Source organism: Lissotriton helveticus, chromosome 11 (assembly GCF_964261635.1).
Source record: "Lissotriton helveticus chromosome 11, aLisHel1.1, whole genome shotgun sequence".
NCBI classification, from domain to species: domain Eukaryota; kingdom Metazoa; phylum Chordata; class Amphibia; order Caudata; family Salamandridae; genus Lissotriton; species Lissotriton helveticus.
In genome coordinates this window covers 849081234-849102666 of record NC_136072.1, presented here as the reverse complement: position 1 = coordinate 849102666, position 21433 = coordinate 849081234, and the positions used below count along the sequence as shown (strand labels likewise).

The following is a 21433-nucleotide window of genomic DNA, read 5'->3' as shown; positions in this document are numbered from 1 at the left end:
TAAAGGGTTTGTGGTCATTTCAGCAAGTTTCCTGATCAGTGGATTTACATTTTGATCTAGTTCTTTGTGAAATTTGTTGGTAAGCTTCGGGTGGTGGTCTCTGCTCTCTGGTCTCTGTGGAGGTCTGTTGTCATTTTGAAACAAAGAGCACTTGCTGCTTTCTTTAGGGTGAAAATGAAGCAGCAGCTTTCTTGCTAACCTTACTCGTACGGTTTGCCACTCTGTTCCACATGCACTTATTTTGAGCTCCGAACTGGTGAGGTGTGACACAGGATTGGCCAGTTTTGGATTTTCAGGTGACACTTTGTATTCTGGGACTTGCAGCTGCAGCATTTTTTTTCCCTCACACCTATGGGCATAAAAATCCCAGCAGGCAAAATGTTGTTGGCTAAAAAGCCAGGGCGAGCTCCAAGTGTCTCAACTTGGCAGCTTTATTTATTCTGTTGCTGCTCTACCAATCACTAATTCCCTCACTCATTCAATTCCTCCCACTCTGTCGCTCCTCTTGGCAACTGCTGCCATGCTCTTTTCACAGAGGTAGCCTAAAAGATTTCGGACCATGACAGTGTGAAAACCCCTAAGCTGTAATGGCCCCTCCATGCCTACCTCATCACACACACACACACACTCTATCGCTCAGGACGAGGCTCTTGAAATTAAGAATCTCGTATTTTGTCAATTTGTGTTTCCATTGCAACCAAGAAGTAAATTCGAGGGGAGATGGGACCCGCGTCACTGTATGCAGTTGGGAACTTGTGTACATGGGGAGACAATGGTGAGAGATAACCCTTTGGGCACACAAAGAATGCCTGGCAGGGAAAGTGAGGGCACAGACCGCTCCATAGACCCGTGGCAGCAGTGTGTGGGGGAGGAGGGGATAGCTGCCAACATTATCACCTGCAAACAAGGTCTGACAAATTAAGCAGAGGTTGTGATTTTACGGAGCGGGGTCACATAATGCATCAAAATTACCTATAGAACAACAGAAAGGCACGTGTGAAGCACAGGTGCAGACCTGCTAATCTCAAATTTTTTACAGTGTTAGTTAGAGAGGAGGTGGGGCTTTGAGCCTGTCATTGTCTGGAGAGTTATAGATGGATAGCGGGTTTGGCATAGTGCCTGCCTTTGGTTAAAAAACCCTAAGGGGTCAATTGATCGTGTGACACCAAGGGAGGGGGCACCAAACACCCATTAACCCCTATGACATCACAGGATTGGCACCTTATTCCATCCTCAGCAACATTCTGTTTGATCATGAATGGGCAAGGAAGGGGCAACGAGTGGGCGGTAAAGAAAGTACAAGCATTTTCAAAGCTAGTAGGTCTGGCTGTAATGTGGTATTAGGCGAGAATATGCGCATATATGTGTATTGATACATTAGTAATGAGAAGCCGACAGAGGGAGAGGTAGGGAAATGTGAAATAGCCCCTCATGCATTGCAATGCATGCAGTACATCGAAGGTGGAAATATATACCCCAGCAGCCAATAGCATTAGGTGAAAGAGAAGTAGCCCTCTGGGTTGAGCCAAGATTTAATAGGCAAAGTTTCAATCCAATTACTAAAAGAGGAAGGGCAAAAAAGCAAATGGCTGAAAAGTGTGGAACCGTGGACCATTGTATGTATAATGCAAATAATAGGCCTGTTTAGACAATCATGGTTTCAAATCAAGATCTAAAACGTGCTCTGTCAATCATTTTTACATTCAGTTCCACCTGCTGCCATTTTGATCACTGGTGGCCAAGGGAAGGGAACGTAGTGCCAAGGGTACCCAAAGGTAAAACAGAGGTTACCAGCAGCTACTTCCCCTGGCATCCCCCCTACTTGATATCAATGGCTCACAGGTTTATGGAGCTCCCCAGGTCAGCACCGTGCATGAGTGCCACTGATGGGCTTATCAACAGGGCTGCAGAAGCATGCGCTTCTCTGTAAAATGGTAGGAGATAGCTGTTATTTCCCAATCTTCTTCTCATTTTGTTAGAGCACATAGTTTAAATGGGTTTAAAAATATATATATCAATGATATCAACAATACATTTAAACATGACACAGGATATTTGTTGAACACTCTCAGCAACAGCAAAACATTCATGTGCACCTTCTGGGATTTGGACTTCAGTAAATAAAGTGTTGCCTCCTCTTCTGATCTCCCTTGAGTTGAGCTTGCCTATGTGCATAGCGGGCCAACATACATAGTCCAATAATTTACCAGTGGGTTAGTGGTGAATGACATATGTACCATGGACTGAATTTGAGGAGTGCACTACCTGCATATTCCTGCCTCTCTTGGTCTCTCAATTCAATATTCCCGAGATTCCAGCTTAAAAAACATAAACACATTTCTAACTTCCCGAGGAAATTAGTTTCAAAAATATGACTGGGATACCGGAATGGAGCTAAATAAAATGAAATGTTATTTGACTATTTTACCCAGCATATATTCTAAAGCCTTACTATAGAACCATTTACTGGTCTTTCCTTTAACCAGCTATTTTTAAATGTATCCATGATTAGATTTTCCTCATCCTTCACTTCATTAAGGTAAAGTCTGCCCAGTCATATATCTCCTGTGGTCAAATCTGCCATCACCGCCAAATGATACCGGAGTTCGCCAAGTAAAACATTCAGGGCCCAAAATCAGGGCCGGACTGGGAACCAAAACCGGCCCTGGCAAAGTGCTCGGACGCACCCCCCTCCCCGGGGGGGCGGGTTAGGTGCCGCCGAGCTCTTTGCCAGGGCCGGTTTTTGGCCGATTTTGTTAGAGGTCCAATTTTGCAGCTAGGCCCTGTAACAAAATCGGCCCCCAGGGGCCCAAAACCGGCCCCCACCCATGCGGCGCACCAGGGGATTGCCCGGTGCCCGCTACGGCCAGTCCGGCCCTGCCCAGAATATATATTATTTGGGGCAGAGTGTGGCTGTTTGATGTGACACACTCCTAACTGGCACACCCCGTGTGGACCACAACAGGGATCAGCGCAATAGTAAATGCACTACGCATCACACCTGGGTTAAGGCTGCTGGACCACCGGTCACTTCAGATGGAGAATCTGCTTCAAATTTAAGGAGAAACAGGGATCCCATTGCAGGAGGGTCGAGTACATGACTGCACCTGCCAGCAGGTGGATTCTCAATCCTCATGGGATCATGTCCTCTCCTTCAAATGAGGATCCTCAGGGGACACACAGTCTTTGTGCCACCTCTTCTCTGGTGCACAATCAGTACACCTTCTGATGACGTCTTTGCCCTTTTGCCAGTGTCTGTAATATGGAGCCAACACCAAGGCTTCCCTCATTTGCATGGTGTCAACCCCACTGCAAATGAGAGAACGCGGCCTTGTGATCATGCCACCACAAGATGTGTGCTGCATAGATCCATACTACAGAAGGGGCCATACAAGTGTTTGCGGATTCTTTTGTAATTTCGATGTGCCCCAGGAGACAGGGGTCACAAAGAGCTACTGCAAATGACTGTACACCCCTAGCGTACTATGTGTAATATGGATCCTGGAGTCACTTCCTAATTGAGTAGGATAATTCTAACAAAGCATAAAGTTAAACAACAGAAGCTGAGACCAGTGGCGTAGCTCGCCCTCTGGACTCCCGTGGCGGTCCCAGCATTTGCCGCCCCCAGCAGCCACAGTAAAGAGCAGGGGGAGGGAGTTTCTGCTGAGTTTTCTCTGTTTGCCGCCCCACGCCAATGGCAAATGCATTGAGGAGTGTGTGTGTGGAGGGGTGCTATTTCTGCCCCACGACGACAAGAGCGGGGGAGGCTGCTGCCCCCAAAACTTGTGCTGCCCAGGGCAGACATCCCCCCCCCAGCTAAGCCACTGGCTGAGACAATAGTTAACTCTAAGCAGATTGCTTGAATGGCCTGCCTTAAGCCAATGTATTCTTTTCATATTGGCGCTTCCACATCATTTAAGTGGAAACCTCCCATAATTCACCATAAAGGAGAACCATATTGCTTAAGTGGAATAATCAATGCTTGACAATCTGTGTGGTTTTAATGGGAGATCTCCAAACTTTCTGGGAAACCCTAGAAGTTGACATATGAGATTTTTTTGTCATGTTATTGCTTCCCGCACAGGTGTCAGTTGTAGGGAGATCCAGCTCGCAATATTGTGTAACTTTTTCCAACTACTTCTGCTTTTTGGATGAAGCAAAGTTTCCTGGGACCATTGCCAACCAAGAGGAGCATTACTCAGAAGTAATATGCAATCTGCATTATATATAGTCAGGGCTTGAACTGCACCCACCTTTGGAGGAACATTGTTCTTATGCTTGATTCATTATATAAATTGTCCAAGTAAATATTACGGCTAACTTGGTCAAACTGCCAAGTCTTTTACTTCTGTCTCATATCCTTAGCTGGGAACATTAAACCAAGTTTCTGTTACCGAACCCTATAGAAGCCACTGATTCTGACACATACTTAATGTCAACTGGTTTAACTAACTACAAACACAACAATACTTAAGGCCTGGTTACAATCATGCGGACAGCGTTACGCCCGTCCTCCAAATATCAATTCCATTATCTTGTAATACGGCAGACGGGATATCCGTCAAATTAGTAACAGAGTATCTTGTCCGCCAAGATCTTAATCAGACCCTTAGGGGTATATTATGATGGCGGGTGGACTTTGTCCGTCCACCATCGCCTCGGGAAATGGGACAGCTCGCTAAGGGTGCGGAGGTCCCGCATGGGCAATTTGGATGCGCCCGCCACACTGGCGGGTGCATGCCGCATTTTTTGCATTGCAGCGGGTGGTGCTGTCAGCAGCACCCACCGCAAAACAAAAAAGGCATGTGTGCATTTGCATGCACAGCATGGTACGCACCGCGTGGTGCCTGCCATATCGTCCATGCAAATGCAGGGGGGTACCACAGGTACCCCCCAGCATGCTGGGGGCCCGCAACGGGCCCCCAACTGAGGAAACTGCATGCCTTTTCGTGTCGGTGTTGCCACCACGGAAAGGCTGCTTCCAGCTGCCATCATAATATGGATGGGGGTGTTTAGTATACACCGCCACCATATTCAACACTTTTCCGCCCGGTCGACTCGTTGACCGGGCGGAAATGCAGTAGACGGTCTTCCCATCCTCTGCGGTACCCCCACCATTATAATATGGTGGGGGGAAATGGGAGGCGGGCAGGGGATGATGTCAGGCGGATCGCCACCGCCATGTGGGCGGTGGCTATCCGACCGATATCATAATAGACCCCTTAGTGTCTACACCCCATGCATGGGTCTAAACTGAAGAAGTACATTCTAATATCCAATGATCAAACCAGGACAGGAATGAATGAGTGAGAGGCACACCTGAAGCGTGCAGGACTGTTGTGATATCCCTTGATACAGAAGCAGATGAGGAGTACTGGGAGGTACAGAGGAGCTGCGCTATAGCTTTTCTACAGCTGGTAACGTTCAGTGGACTTATTCAGCAGCAAGGAAAGAGCATTAGAGCTGTTCCAATGAAGAACATTAGGCCTATGTAGTGCACCTACTGTGCAGTTGGTTAGATGAGTAGGGTTGCTCAGGAGCAGCGGCGGTGAAGTGCAGTGGAGATGTTCTGCTGAGAAGCAATAGTTCCCGTGTCTGGCAATGGGAGAGGTGCAGTGCAGCTGTTCAACCAAAGGTGAGGTGCAGTGGAGTTGTTTAGCAGCAGTAAAGGTGGAGTGGTGGTATTGTTTGAGTGAGCTGCGGTGGAGCCGTGAAGCAGTAGGTAATATTCAATGGAGCTGCTAAGGAGTAAGTGAGATGGGGTTTAGATGCTTTGCAGGCGACCTGCAATGGAGTGCTCAGGTATATCTGTTGCACTGGAGTTGGTAAGTAGTTGTGGTGCTGTGATGAGATGCGTTGAAGCTGAGAAGCAAGTGTTGTTGCTCAGTAGCTCAGGTGCTGTGGAGCTGGTCAGCACTGTGGTGCAGCGGAAGTGTTCTGAAGGCGTGGAAACGATTTGCAGTAGAATTGTTCAGTAGGCGAGACACCGTTGAGCTGTTCAATGGGTGAGGTGAAAAGCAGCAGAGCTGTTGAGCTACTTCTGCTGCAGGCGGTCAAGTAACCATTGGTCAGCCGTGTCCAGCCGTTCAGTGCATGTGGCTCCACTGAGTGAAGAGGAAAGGGCTGAGAGGTCAGTCTATGCATAGCACCCCACTGTGTTTAATATAGACTGCACATTGAACTGTTTGCTTGCGGGCGATGGATTAGACGAGCATTGAATCATGTTTTATGTTTTCAATTTGTCTCTCCTTCAAGAAGAAGGAGTGAGTGTGTCGAGTGATTGATCCCATCATCCCTGTGCCTGCAGACTCAAGCTCCACCAAGCTGTACAGTTTTTGAGGGGGCATGGAAGAGAAGGCAAAATACTGTTTTATTTCCCTTAGTAGAAATACACGCCTGTTTAATTTATTTATTAATGCGGTTTTATATAGCACAGACATTACCGAAAGATGTTGAAGTGTTTTATGATAGAAATATAATACTGCATAAGACTCATTAAATTACACCAGTCAAAAATACTGAGCAACGAGATGTAAACAGGTACAATACTAAATAATGTATCATACAATATTGAGATAAACAGGTAAACCTCAAGGCCACTCTTAATGCAAAATCCAAGTCTCAGTGGAGTTGGTAGGGACAAGAAAACTTAACTTAAATTTCATTCAAATAAAAAGACTTTCAGTTCAGATGTAAAGACAGTCGCTTGTGTAGTTGGAAGCCCAGAGGTAGAGAGTTCTAGGCCCATTCCTTTTAGCCCAGGATCGAAACGTGCCTCCGTAAGTAGAACTGCTTTTACAGGAATGAGATGCCTTTTTTCAAAAGACCAGTCAGGAAAGAATTGTAGCAAAACATAATTAACAGCACCACTGATTGTACCAGGGTTTTAAGATCTTACAGTTAGATTCATCATAGTCCCGTTTTGCGAGTCCTTAATAGCGATTATTAAGGAATCGCTATTAAGGACTTGCAAAACGGGATTCATGTAGGAATAGCAAAAAATATTGCGATTCCTACATCATCCTTATTTGCGATTAGCAAATTGCTAATCGCAAATAAAGAGTTATTCTTTATTTGCGATTAGCAATTTGCTAATCGCAAATAAGGATGCGATTTCAAGGGTGCCAGGGGTGTCCAAAGGACACCCTGTGGCACCCCTGAAATGGAAATGTAGCCTGATGTTGCGCACACACATGTCCAAAGGACATGTGTGTGTGTAACATACCACTTAGAAAAATGCACTAAAGTGCATTTTTCTAAGTTTCCGCTATGTACCACGAAGTCAGACTTCGTGGTAAATAGCGGCCGGAAATTGCGAATTCGCATATTTTAAAAGTTTCATGAATTGCTTTTCAGGAATCTCAAATAGAGATTACTTAAATGCAATTCCTCGCAAATATGCGATTTCGCAAATAGCGATTTTTGCATTTGGGATGATGAATCCCAAATGCAAAAATTGTGCTCGCAATGGGCCAGATTCTGAGAATCGGCCCTTTGCGAGCTGATTTTTCGTTCATGTATCTAGCATATATTTTGGAATGAAGCGACAAATTCCCTGGACCGGTTGAAGATGCTGATTGAGTTCATCCAGGATAAAACTGGCAGTGGTGAATTGGGGGAAGGGAACCAAGAAGAATTTCTGTTTTAGATGCGCAAAGTTTTGATTGATGGGCAGCAATCCAATCTTGAACAGCTTTCAGAGTACTGGCTAGGTGGGAGACCTTTAGATACATAAAATAACATAACATATTATAGATGGAGCTGCAGTATAGTCTGTTAAATCAAAGACAGAAGAAACTTTTTATAGCGCACAGCCAGCACTCATGTACTTTAAGGTGCTCTTAATTCAATTAAAAACTAGGGAAAAAGAGACTGAGTGAAATACAATATTTGCCAGGGATCGCACAGTGTGCCCGCTGAGCAGCTAGGATTGATCACAGGTTTTCATGTTTCTCATTGTACAATTCAGCCACTAGATGGACATCTTTTTCTGTCGCTCTTTTTGCATCAAAGATTATCAGCCTGATTCATGAAAAACGGCATTTGCGAGTCTCAAATAGCGATAAAATGCGAATCGCTATTGAGAACTCGCAAATCAGAATTCATGTACATTACGGGGGAAAAAAAGCGACTCGCACGCGGGTGCTAAATCCGTTAGCGACTAACTATAATCGCAGAATAATCGCTATTTCCGGCTACCTGCGTCGGGAATGCGAGTCGCAATCTCGTGCGATCGGGAATGCGAGTCGCAATCTCGTGCGATCGGGAATGCGAGTCGCAATCTCGTGCGATCGGGAATGCGAGTCGCAATCTCGCTTTTCGAGCACAGTGATGACATCACAACCAGGAAGCAGGCAGTTCCCACCCCCAAACACCACAGTGAGGCAAACCTCGAGGGAGCAAGTCGGAAAGCAGCAGCTAATCTTGTCATAGCGAATTTACTACCAAACTGCTGCCATGTCTGAGGAACCTGTTCCTGGCCCCAGCAACAGCGCAGTGCGTAAGAGAAAGCTGAAGTTCTCAGAGCAGGAGCTCGAGAATCTGATAGAAGGGGTGGTGGCCAACCACGACAGACTCTTTGGGATCAACTCCAGGAAGGTCCCAGAGCAGGACAAACGGAGGATCTGGCTGGGAATAGCCTCCAGTGTGAACTCCGTGGGTGTGGCCGATAGGTCATTGGAGGAGCTCAAGAAGCGATGGTATGACCTCCGAGGTCGTGCCAAGGAGAGGGTGGCGGAGCGCCTTGGAGAGGCATCGGGCACTGGAGGTGGCGGACCTACAGTCCCTCCCAACACACCCTTGGAGGACCAGTTGGAGAACACCCTTGAGAGGGAGGCGTGCGTTGGCGTCACACCTCTGGACTCCTCCCGCCCCACCCAAGACACCCAAGGTAAGTGGCATGCGACTGCGACCCTGTCCCCTATGACCGTCCCTGACCAAATAGGCTCACATAATGGCCCTTAGTCATGCCATTGTTGCGCATCAGGAAATGCCCTGAAGCATTGTGGGAGATGTAGTATGTCCACAATGTAGTAGTACCACAATGCAGCCAGACAGGTTCCAAAGTACGCTAATCCACAGCCATCCAGGGAATGTCACCCAGCATGCATGTAACATCAGCACGTCTGACAGTCACATGCAACTAATGAATATCCACTTACCCTCACAGGTGGCGCAGAAAGCAGTGACAGTGAGAGGCTGCAGATAGATGAGGAGGCCCAGGAGGACGATTCTCAACCGGAAACCCAGGCACCAGCCCCTGCCGCTGCAACAACACCAGCAGCCAGGCCCCCCACCGTTGTGGCCCCTGCATCTGCCGTTCCAGCCGCAGCCAAAGCCAGGCCCCCCACCGTTGTGGCCCCTGCACCTGCCGTTCCAGCCGCAGCCAAAGCCAGGCCCCCCACCGTTGTGGCCTCTGCATCTGCCGTCCCACCCGCAGCCAAAGCCAGGCCCCCCACCGTTGTGGCCTCTGCATCTGCCGTCCCACCCGCAGCCAGAGCCAGGCACCCCACTAATGTGCCTCCAGTCCCTGCCGCACCAGCAACGCCTGCTGTGACACCACCTGCAGCTGGTGCTACGACATCAGGGCCAGCGACAGCGGCAACACAGCGGCCAGCCACTGTGACAGGCCAGCAGAGCAGGCGTGGGAGTTCTCGCCGTCACACCACAGCTCCAATCAGCAGGAGGGGCAATGGACAGCGCCATGCCTGTTTGAGCGTAGAGAGACGCATGCTCAGGATCCATCAGCGCCAGTCACAGCAGCAAGGTGCCATTCAGCTCCAGCTGCACAAAATTGGGCGCAATGTGGCCGGAGTGGGAGACCGCATGGACCGCATGACGGCGGCCATGGGCCGCATGACTGCAGCCATGGAGGCAAACACTGCTGCGATGATCAAGCAGCGCAGTGCAGCAAGCCGGCGCCACCACCAGCTCATGGGCCGGCTGGCCTCCTACAGCAGGTCTAATTATGTGGCTGCAAATGCCACCTCACAGTTGTCGCGCCGGTCACTCACACAGCAGCACCAACTAGTTCAGTGCTGTGAGGACATCACCAGGGTCCTGGAGCACCTAACCACCGCGGTAACGGCACTACACCCTCCTGCTCTACCTGCCACTGTAGGGGGTGACGATGGCAGTGAGGGGGCTTCCAGCGTCAGCAGCCAATCTGCCACACTAGTCCCGCCACTTAGGCGCAGCACCAGGGCAACGCCTGGTACAGGTGCCCCGGAAGAGGATGAGCCTCAGAGGCGCCTGGGCATAACGCGCAGGAGGCGCACTTGACTCTGTCAGAAAAACACTGGCACAGGCTGACTATAAGCCTGCCATGTACTTTCACACTGCAGTATGAAGGAATACTGTTAGTTGTAAATAGTTGTACTGATTACCTTTTTCTTGTGAATGAAACAAATATATTTATTTTCCAGCACACATTAGCCTTGTGTAATCATTACATTTTGCATGCAATTGTGATATGTGGGGTGGGGGAAGAGGGTGGGCTAGAAATTGTTCTCTGTGATGTGGTTGCGACGTCTGTGGCCTTCAGCTGGGTTCTCCCTGCATGCATGGTGCGCATGTGCTGGTGGCCGGTCGTCCCCTTCTGATTCACTGCCTGAGATCTCAACAGGTATCCGGCGCTTGGTTGCAATGTTATGAAGCATTGCACAGACAGCCACAATGCGGCAGCAGGCAGCAGGACTGTAATACATGGCCCCACCTGTCTTGTGCAGTATACGGAACCTGCTCTTGAGCAGGCCAAATGTCCTTTCTATACAGTTCCTTGTCCGGATGTGCGCAACATTGTAGCGCCGTTGCTGAGGTGTGGCAGGGTTGAGGTAAGGGGTCAGGAGGTATTCCCGTAGGGCGTAGCCACTGTCACCTGAATGAGAGGAGCAGATGTTGATTGCCTGTGCAGCGCAGTGACCTCATTGCAATGTGACATTGTCGACAAAGTGTACTTACCAAGTAGGTGTCCTTCCCCAAACTCTCCCCTGAGCAGTCGTGTGTGGAGTCCGCTGTGCCTGAAGATAAAGGAGTCATGGGTACTCCCTGGGTACTGGGCGACAATGTCAGTGATGATGGTCTTGGCATTGCAGACCATCTGTATGTTGAGGGAGTGGTAGGACTTCCTGTTGCGGTACATATACTCCGTGGCAGCTGGTGGGCAGATGGCGACGTGGGTACAGTCTATGCAGCCGAGGACATGGGGAAAATGGGCTACATTGTAAAATTGAAGTTTTGTCAGGTCCAATTCCTGTTGGCTCGTGGGAAATGTGATGTGGCGGTGGAGCTGGGTGAGCATGGCGTCAACGAAAGTGTGGAGGCAGCGTGACATGGTGGGCTGGGATATCCCCCCAGCAGCCGCTACTATGCCCTGGAAACTGCCGGAGGCCAGGAGGTGCAGGCTGCACAATACCTGCACATGTGTAGGCACCGAATTGTTTCGCCTTGTTGGGTGCTGCATGAGGGGGTCAAGTTCATGTATCAGCCAGATGATCATTTCCCCATTCAGCCTGTATTTAGCATATATCTGTTCTCTGGTTTGGCCCAGCAAGGTGACCCGCTGGCGGTAAATCCTTTCCTGCCTCATGCGTCTCCTCCGTGCTGCTCGCTGTAGCCTTCGCCGCCTCACCACCATGTACATTCCTGGCATTGTGGAACGCCTAATGCTGCTGCTGAATGTCCTTATGTGTGATTGGTCAGGCCTGGACCTGTTGGTGATTGGCCAACTGTTTTTCAAATTTTACTTAATCATGGCTTTTATGGTTACCACCTGCTTTGAGTTGTCCTTAATTTGCGCCGCGCAAAAGTGCGATTTTGGGCTTTTTCGCTATTGTATATTTTTCATGAATGCCGATAGAGAATATATTGCGTTTCGCTATTCATTTCGCAGATTCCGTGGTTGGTCGCTATTTCCGTATCGCTAATGCTCGACTACCGGGAATCTGCGACTATTATAGCGTAATCGCTATTATAATCGCTATTCTGTGTTTGCGAATTCGCTATTTTGTTCTTGAATGCCAATTCCGTATTTTGCACCCGCAATTGCATTTTCGCAGCCATTGCGGGCGCTATTTCGCTTCATGAATCAGGCTGTAATTCTTTACCTACAATTCTTGGTGAATGTGCTTAGAGCGTGTTGACAGGCAGAAGCCACATGCAAGCTGAGCTCGTTTTTCGCTCCAGTGTCTAAGGCTCCATCTGACCCTTTCAATGCATCTTCCACTTTTAGGTAGTACTGGTACGTGATTGGCACACATTCAGCAGACCTTGGCAGGATGAAGGGCTGAGTTGGCTTAACCTACTGTTGCAGGCAGAGTTGTAATGAGCACTGAACCCACACACTTATTGTAGCTGAGCCAGTTTAATAAAATCGTCCACGCTCAGAGCTCGTTTCTGGCTTCCTGACTAGGTGTTCTGGGAAATAGTTAAATCTCTTTGAAAGGAGCCAGGCGTCAGCTTCAATAGTAGAACTTGTTCTTGAAGGGAAGTTAATGTATTTTATTTTACTGTCTCATAAATGCATTCGTCTCCATGTATTTAGGAAAAGATGTGTAGTTGAGTGCAGGTTTGTTTGGAGAATCCCCAACAGACTTGGAGCTCATGAAGAGTCCGCCACATGTTAAGGGGTGCATGATGCGCATGTGACTCGGTTCCAGCCCTACCAGCCTTACAGAGTTCCGAGTCAAAGGGACACTGGACATGTCAGTAGGACTCATGCAAACCCAACTACATGTTAAGGAATGTCTGACGTGTGACTGAACCAGCTCCAGACCCACCGGCTTTACAGAAACGTTCGAAGGAGGAAAGTCGTCCCTTTTGCTGAAAGATTGAACTGTCTTGTTTCGATGAGGCCTCAGCCGTTTTTTGGACCCGCGATGTCTGTTTTTCCGACTTTATATTGTTGGGAGGTGTGCGCCCCTTTGCCCCGGCACGAGCCCTTCCTTCAGGTTGCCGCCTCCGAGGGGTCATAGGGATCTGGGCGCAGGTGGCAGCGGTCCAATCCGCGAACGAGCGCGTGGGAGCGCGCGGGAGCGCGGGAGAGCCGCGCAGGGTTCAGCCAGGGCGCGGGGAGAGGGGAGGCGGTGGTACTGGAAGCGAGTCAAAGACAATGAACTTGAAATAAAAGGGCCACTTAAAAACACACACTGAATTTTATTCTTTGTGAAATGAGTCCCAGGTGCCTCTGCATTCTCTCCTAACGTGTTACAGAGTCTCTCGTAAAAAAAACAGTGGCGGGAAGGAATGTGCTCCAGATGAGCCACAGAACAGACCCAGGACGGGGAGCGGGGTTCGAACCTGGGTGCAGGCATAAGCCACAATGAAATATTTACTGTTTGTCCAGGCCAGTGGCGCAACACAAAATGATACCTTCATTCGCCAAATTGTGGTGAGGGCCCACTCATTCTTCCATATCTCTCAGATACTCGACCTTGGGCTGAATGGGGAGCCCTCGAATGGTGGGGCGCCCCCTGTGCCTCAGGGGCTTGTGTTACACCCCCTGACCCAGGCCGTACTGAGGACAATACCTGAGAGCGGGTTCAGGTCACCCTGACAACAGTGTCTGCCTCAGCTTGGGTCCCAGCAAGGAGACACCGCAAGCGGTACACAGTGAGCATGGGTCAGTACCATTCTATCAGCATTATTCCCAATGCTGACACTGTGTTCACAAATGTCAGCACACACTCCCAAATTCAGCATTGTTCCCAGTGCCTAGCACCCCCCAACCCATGTCAGTATTATTTGGAATGTCAGCACTATTTATTAGGTTGGTCCTATTCCAACTGCTAGCACTTTTTGTAGTGTCAGCACTATTCCCGGTGTTGGCAACAATCTCTGTGACGGCCTTAGTTATTGCCAATGGTGGCATTATTCTTATTCGCCGCACTATTCCAACCAATGGTCTTTTTTAAACTTTTGAATGTGTAACCTTTGTTGCTGATCGAGAGTTGCTACTCTGTTTGACATGTTGTCTCCCTCTCTCTCAGCAGAGACTCTGTTATCATGGCAGTGGCCTGAAACTGTGCCAGGTCACCACTCTGACACTGGAAGGTGCCGCGTATTAATAGCAAACATAGTATAAGTACTCTGAAGGAGCACTCTGTCCAGACACTTGTGTGTTGAGTTATGTGACTAAGCGGGTGAGCAGAAGAATATTTTTCCACATAGTAAATATATGTCGGTTGGGTGGGCTTTGAGTGTAGCATAGCCATCTGGAGAGGCTGTAGCCTAACGGCTAGGGCGGTGAATCTCCAATCTTGGAAACTGTTAGAGTCTCAGCAGGGGCACTCAACATCCTGTGATTCTGGGCAAATCACTTAATCTCCCCATGCCTGACAAAAATGAATGTGTCGGTCTGTAATGCAACTGGTGCACATGTAAAGCCCTCTGATACCTTTGGGCCAAGTTCACGCTATATAAAACTCTGGGAAAAGAAAAAAAAGTCCCCTCCTCAAGTATCACTTCTCCCAAATGTGTGTTTTAAGTTGAATTGTTTTTTCTCTGGTGATGGACATTAGGACGGTGCTTTCTCCTAATGGATAGAATTTGAATCATGCCCAGTGCCTTCCTCGAGCCTCCTGTTTCATAGGACATTTTTCAAGATGGTCAATAAGAAAGCATGGCGGAGGTTTGACTCAGGTTTCTGATGTTCATGTAGGTGGTTTCGGCATCATGTTGTGGCCAGAACCCAGACCAAATAATCAGAAATTATGGCTTTGTTTACTACTTATACTGAAAGTATGATAGTTACTGATGTCTCAAAGATCATACCTGGAAAGGGAGGTCACAGCTCAGGTAACAGCATGGTAAGGTTTGCCTTTGATTTCCATAGCTGGGGTGGACAGGATTGGTGTCCTGGAGATCCGAGGAGACCTCACCAGATGTGAGAAATGAATTGGCAAGCTGTGTTATAAAATGGGTAAAATCGTGTAGGCTCATTTCGATGCAATCCGGAAGTTAGAGGGCGATGCCGAAGATATTACATTTTTGATGATTACTGCTATAGAATACATGTAAATAGCAATGCACTCCATTGGGTTATTAATGTTGATGAATGGTGGGGCTCATCACCATTAGTACTATAATTCAGGGATTAAGATATGTGTATGCCAGCTTGGAGAGTGACTGTTGTGTCCGCGAAAGAGACCATACTTTCACTGCAGAGATGTCAAGAGGTTTGGAGAGGAGTGAGGGGTTGAGGTAGCAACTGTCATTTCTTCATGAGGGTAAAATCGTGAAGCACTTCAATGCCTTGTCAGGGGTCATAAACGCTATATAAATACATTTACGTCTACAATTTGGCTGAATAGACTGACTCATGATTCCGGGCTGGAGCTGGGATTATTTTGCCTGGTCAATAACTTCTGTGCATCTCCCAACCCTAGAGAAACATGGCAATTCTTAAAGTTTGGCAATGGTCCACCACAGAATGTGAGTGTCTGGAGATGGACACCGAAACATTTGTGGAGTAGTGGAGTAGTGAGGGCAAACATTTGGAACAGGGAGTGGTCATACCATATGAAGGGTTGATGCTAGAAATTCTGAGGCTGGCGCTTCACAGAAAGGAGTCAAAAGCAAAAATAACAAGGTGATGGATGTAATGCTTGAATTAATCTCAGCCACCCACTGGCAATCGCTCAGAGCTGCATCCCAATCCATCATTTTTTGCCCACCAAGTTGGGTCCAAACAGAGGTGGCATGGTGTGCGAAATAACGATGGACTGGGATGGTGGCCCGAGTGATTACCAGTGGCTGAGATTAATTGAAGCATTCCATCCATCACTGTTTTTTAAACTCACAGAAGGGGGTGTCAGGACTCCGGCCTGTCCTATGTATGAATGAGGCATTGTTGGAAGAGCTGGAGGTTGTATCTTTCACCACATGGTGTCTTTATTATTTGTGGTCATCAACTTGCCAATGTGTATAGAATGAAAGAGGTGGAAATGGGGTGTTGGCTAGATCCATGACTTTTGAGAGGAAGAAGTGACAGTGTTTTTGAGGGGTTATACAAGACTGTGAAAGCAAAGATGGAGGCTAGACTGTGATGCATTTAACAAGAAGAAGAAGAAGAGAAATCACGTAATGACAACTATCTATGGAGTTTGGGGGAAGTGCAGCAATCTTGCCTTCGATGCCCTAGACACAATTGCTCAAGAGGATGTTGTAGCCAGATAGGCGCACATAAAGGATATGTAAAGTGAGTGTATACTAAATAGAACACTAATAGGCTCAGCTTCTCTCTTTTTTCCAACAAAGCCTTTATAAAATACTAAAAAGACAGACTCAGCTTGTAGAAAGTACTGCTCTCTTGATTATAACCAACATGGATCCAATTCGATCTTCTGATTACTCTTTCAGACAATATTGTATATTGTTAAACTGCAACTGAATTCCGAGGTACGAGTAAGCCTGGGCAGAGTTTACAGAGGAAGTGCAAAAAAACTCTGCCGCGCTACGCGGAGCTCCGCAGGCAGCGGAGTGCGTTAGATAAACTCTGTTTGCAATGATTTTCAGTGTCAGGTGCTTGTCCGCACTGTGCAGTCATCGCGAATGGCACCATGCACAGAGCAAGCGGGTGCTGCTTCCTTTCTGCCGCTAGAGTAGATTTTTACTCGAGCGGCACCTTTCTCAACGCGAACGGACAGTTTCTGAAAGCGAGCGGTCGCGAGAATACGCAACCACTCGCAATGAGAAATCTCACCGCCCGCGTTCAGAAATCTCGCTGGGAGGTTGCATTTCCACACTCGCCAACTTTATGTTGACGATCGCGAATGAGGAAAAATCTCACCAGGAGGTGGATTTTCATCGCTCGCTCTCGCCAACTTGATATTGACAAACACGAGTGAAGACAAAAACTCTGCTCCGCTACGTGAAGCAACGTTTTTTGGAACTCCGCGAGCTCCTGGAACGCGGAGTGCGGAAAACTCCGCAAACTCCTCGAGCGGAGCGCAGTTCACCTCCCAGACCTAGTTACAAGCATGATCTATTAAAAATCTGCTGGTCCATTGTGAGATTCTTATATAAGACTATTATTATAAAACTATATCTTGTAATTTGATTGTCTTAGTAATGTGCAAGAACCGATTTTTTTTCATGAGTATTTTATTTTTATACCTTTCATATTTATATGCATTTTCAGACTGCTACACGGCAAACGGTGCAGATTACAGAGGGACCCAGAATCAAACATCCCCACAAGGTGGGAAGCCGTGCCTCTTCTGGAACGAGACCTTCCAGCACCCTTACAATACCCTGAAATATCCTAACGGAGAAGGTGGTCTGGGAGAACACAACTACTGCAGGTACGCTTCAAGACATAAGCTCTTCAGGGACATGGGATCACCTTGTTGTCTTCCTTCAAACATATTCTATGACTGAGTAGGGTGTATATTGGCCACCCTTTCCTCAAATAGGCGTTCGTTGGTCCCCTGATATTTATTTACTATGGGATATGTGAAGTACATCTTACACCCCATTAGCTGGTGCTCCAGGCTAATTCCAATTGTGAAGAGGAAGGGTTTCAATGGAGAGAACTACAAATAGGATTCATGCCGGGTGTTACTACAGAATGCAGTGTGTAGGAGTTATCATCCCTTGGTCTCTCCAACTACATTTGATATTTAGGAGAAATAAGTGTAATACTTTGGGGAACTCAGTTCCCTATACCATAATGTTTGACACCAGAGATACTCCTTATCAATCTCTGTAACCTTACAGCTAAAATGATGCCCAGATTTTAGACTTTGAAAGCAACATCTACATCGTGACCAAGTTCTCCGGTACTGAGTACAGTTTGGTCAAATCATTTTTCTTCATCAAGGGCATCCGGCGGAGTAACATTTGGTTTGCGATAGTATTATATTAACCTAGCCCAAATCTGATTACATCTTCAACACTGTTCTGAACCAAACCATACTTTTTGTTACAGTTGTTTCATTTCATATTGCATGTTTTACCAAGTTCATCGATGGTGTAGGCAACAGGTTTTCAATTATTATTCATTGTCGGCATTGCTACAGGGATGACTGTAAATCCTGATTGGGTGTTGTAGAGGCTGACATTACAAACCATAAATTCTCTTCATACACCTAGGCCGTGGGCATGTTAACCCCTTCCTGACAATTGAATGGTGCTTTATGGCAAACAACAGAGGGTATCCGGCTCTCTCCCTATCTAAAAGGATAAGCAGACTGACAGCACCACCCAGCCACCCAAACAAGAGCCAACAGATGACATAATGAATCTCATCATGATAATTACAGTTGTTCCTTTACTCCTGTATGATTACTCTGCAGGGTGAAGTCCTTGGCATATCTTCAGCCAGAATAAATAGCAGCTCCCAACACTGTTGTTTGGTTAAGCATTACATATGTTTATTTTGTAACCCTGAATCATTGTATGAAAATAACTAAATAACACACTGCAATATGAATTATATTTAGGATACAAATGTCACATCCATACACAAGTCTGTCTAGGGTTTGATCTGAGACATAATACATCCTTAGTCATCCTTCTGGATAAGTTGATTAGTAATTCATATTGAGTAGTACTTCTTTTTGACCTTGTGTCTGGCATGTCCCTCAAGGAAGGTTCCCTTCAATGATTAATTCTCCCATCCTACTATATTGATGTACATAATCCAGTAAACAACCCAAAGAGCAAAGTGATGAAGCCATGTGTCAGTTTGGAGAGTGTGAGACTGTGAGACCATGGCAAAGGTGTACATCAATGAATCCAGGGAGGAGGCCCTGGGTGGCTTTGACAAAAATAATTAGAAACAATTGTACCTGAATGGTCATCCTCAAGAAATGAAGTGTAAGGAAGTGAGAATGGTGTTCTTGGAATAGGGTTAGTCCTGGGTTGTACAGTCAATGAATATTTCATCAAGTGTTTAGCAATAAATGAGGTTGCCTGAAAAGTTTTGTCTTCTGCTTGAGAGGATCATACAGATAGTGCATAAGGTGTCTAATGCTCCATTGAGTTTAAGTCATTGCTGTAAAATTAAACTTGATGAGAATCTTGTAATAAGCTCTGTGGAGGTAAACAAACTGGTAATTCAAATTGTGACAGCATGGACATTATTAGGCGCTACACGTTTGTGAGTGGACCAGACAGGACGTAACAGGTTTTTCATTGTTCACAGTCATCCCTTCCCCAACATCAATCATCGCACTTCTGTGGGAGTCAAGTGTTTCAATTACTCTGGATTTACTGTCATTTACAGGTGAATTGAATCTCACAACTACATTCCTATTATTTCACCAGTGAGAGTTTTATAGAGTAAATGACATCCAACAATGTGTAGTCTCTAGACCAACTTATGTATTATTGGGCATCGCAGAGTTGTCTGCCAGATTGATCAAGATGTACAATGAAAGTACTAAAACTAGAAGGACTTTGGTTAAGAAAGGTGCGGGAGCTTGTTTGGAATGGATAGTGTAGGAAAGAAATAAGTGAAATAAAAAGAGGCTTCAAGTGAAGCACACACAGCAACTCACGGATACTAGAAAAATCAGAGTGTGATCACTGTAAATGTTGGTGCACATATGAAATGGGCGACATTCTGATTCATGTCAATGGATTTGCATCAATTTGCCAATGGAATCTAAGTTGAGATAATTGGCTATCAAGAGAAAGGCTTTAGTGGTGCTTTCGGCCCTGAGTACTGTCAACACTTTTGTGGCGGTGCAAACATTAATATTTGGGTGGATCACAGAGAATTCAAAGAGTTATTCAGGAACAAGAAACTGGATGGCATTTTTAATATGGGTGATGCAACTGGAAAGTGTATGTTTGAAGGTGAATGTCTTCATGGAGCAAAGACCATTGAATCTACCTGTGTACAATTTGGAGATAATCTTTTGTGTCTAAGAAAGTCACCTTGAATCACACAAGGCTAATTGTCTGACCGCAAAAAATACACACATATTTGCACACACACTCTCACACACCATTTCATACCTATCGTTATGAGGGCTGGACATTGACCATAATGAAGTGTATATTTACTATTCTAACTCCACGTGCGCATTGATCCTCTGGTAGTTTATAAAACAGTCCAGGGGGGCAAATATAACTGCACTTTTAGTTTTTTGATTCACTCGCTCGAAAGTAGTTAATCATACTATGGGGACCGGTCCTCATATCGGCCCTCACAAAAATAGTGTTTGTCTGGCTCGGTCAGAATTTACCCACACTAATAGGATATCAATGGTGTCCCTATTAACGTACTTTCATACCGAGTGTGGGGCAAAGCTCTTTTGGAAGGCCAATGCAAAGCAGGCTGAGCCAAAGAAGGCAGTCAGAATTACCATGAAGCAGGGACTACACTCTTCACTCCTAAAAGGTGCCAGGTCAGAATGAAGCCATTTTAAAGGGCTTCTTTAAAGACCTTTATTAGGTGCGATTCTAAGAGCAACGCCTCATAGTAACATTCTGTCACTGGCACTTACGCCATTCTCCTGAGGGCAGCATCCATTCAACATTCAATAAATGACACAGTGACACTCACTTTCAAGCATATTCTGCTATCCAGTACTTTATGTTATGTTATGTTATGTTATTTTGTCTTTTGTATAGCGCAACGGCTACTCAAAAAGAGTGTCCCGGCGCTTTAGGTAAGGAAAGCTGCTTCACCATAACACAACACAATTAAAATGAGAAAGCAAGCCAAATACGGTAAGAAGGGCTACTGAGAGGCCTACAGCATAAACAGCCAGGTTTTAAGACCTCTCCTAAAGGCAAGAAGACTGGTGACCCCCCGGAGTGAGAGCGGAAGCGAATTCCACATCTGTGGAGCCAGCAAACCGAAGGAGCGGCCGCCCAGGCGCGCTCTCTTCACTCGCGGGACAGCCGCCAGGAATAAAGATTCTGACCTCAACGAGCTAGCCGGCTGGTAGAAGGTCAGTCTGTTTTGGAGGTATTTTGCTCCCACCGCATGGAGAGCCTTATAGGCCAAAGTCATTGCCTTAAAGGCGATCCGTTTGCGGATGGGTAGCCAATGCAGCGTCAGCAATAGACCAGAGGCGCTGGCACGTCTATTTAGACCGAAGATGGCCCGGGCCCCCGCGTTCTGCGCGACTTGAAGCCGCTGCAGCAGGTACTCTGGTAGGCCCAGGTAAAGAACGTTAGCGTAATCCAACCTGGACCCAACCAGAGCCTGCACGGTCAGCTTCCTGTGTTCCTCAGACAGCAGAGGTAGAAACCTCCGCAGCATCTTTAGCAGGCCGAAGCAGGTGCCAGTCACCCCCAGGATCTGGGCTTTCATCGTTAGCCCCTTGTCCATCTTGACCCCCAAGTTCTTAGCCATTGGGGAAGAACAAGACGGGGGGAACATATCGATGGGCCACCAGGCCTGCCAGATTGGCTCCGTGTCGCACCCAAAGAAGAGTACCTCGGACTTATCGGAATTGCACTTGAGGCTGTTCAGTTG

At 47.0% G+C, this 21433-nt stretch overlaps 1 protein-coding gene across 1 annotated transcript in view; it reads left to right on the top strand.

Annotated features, from left to right (window-relative positions):
- Nucleotides 1-21433, top strand: part of KREMEN1 (kringle containing transmembrane protein 1) — a 327791-nt gene that overhangs the window by 135884 nt on the left and 170474 nt on the right. Inside the window, exon 2 of the mRNA XM_078667084.1 lies at nucleotides 17138-17300. Coding sequence (XP_078523210.1) covers nucleotides 17138-17300 — 163 coding nt within the window. The remainder of the gene's footprint in view (nucleotides 1-17137; nucleotides 17301-21433) is intronic.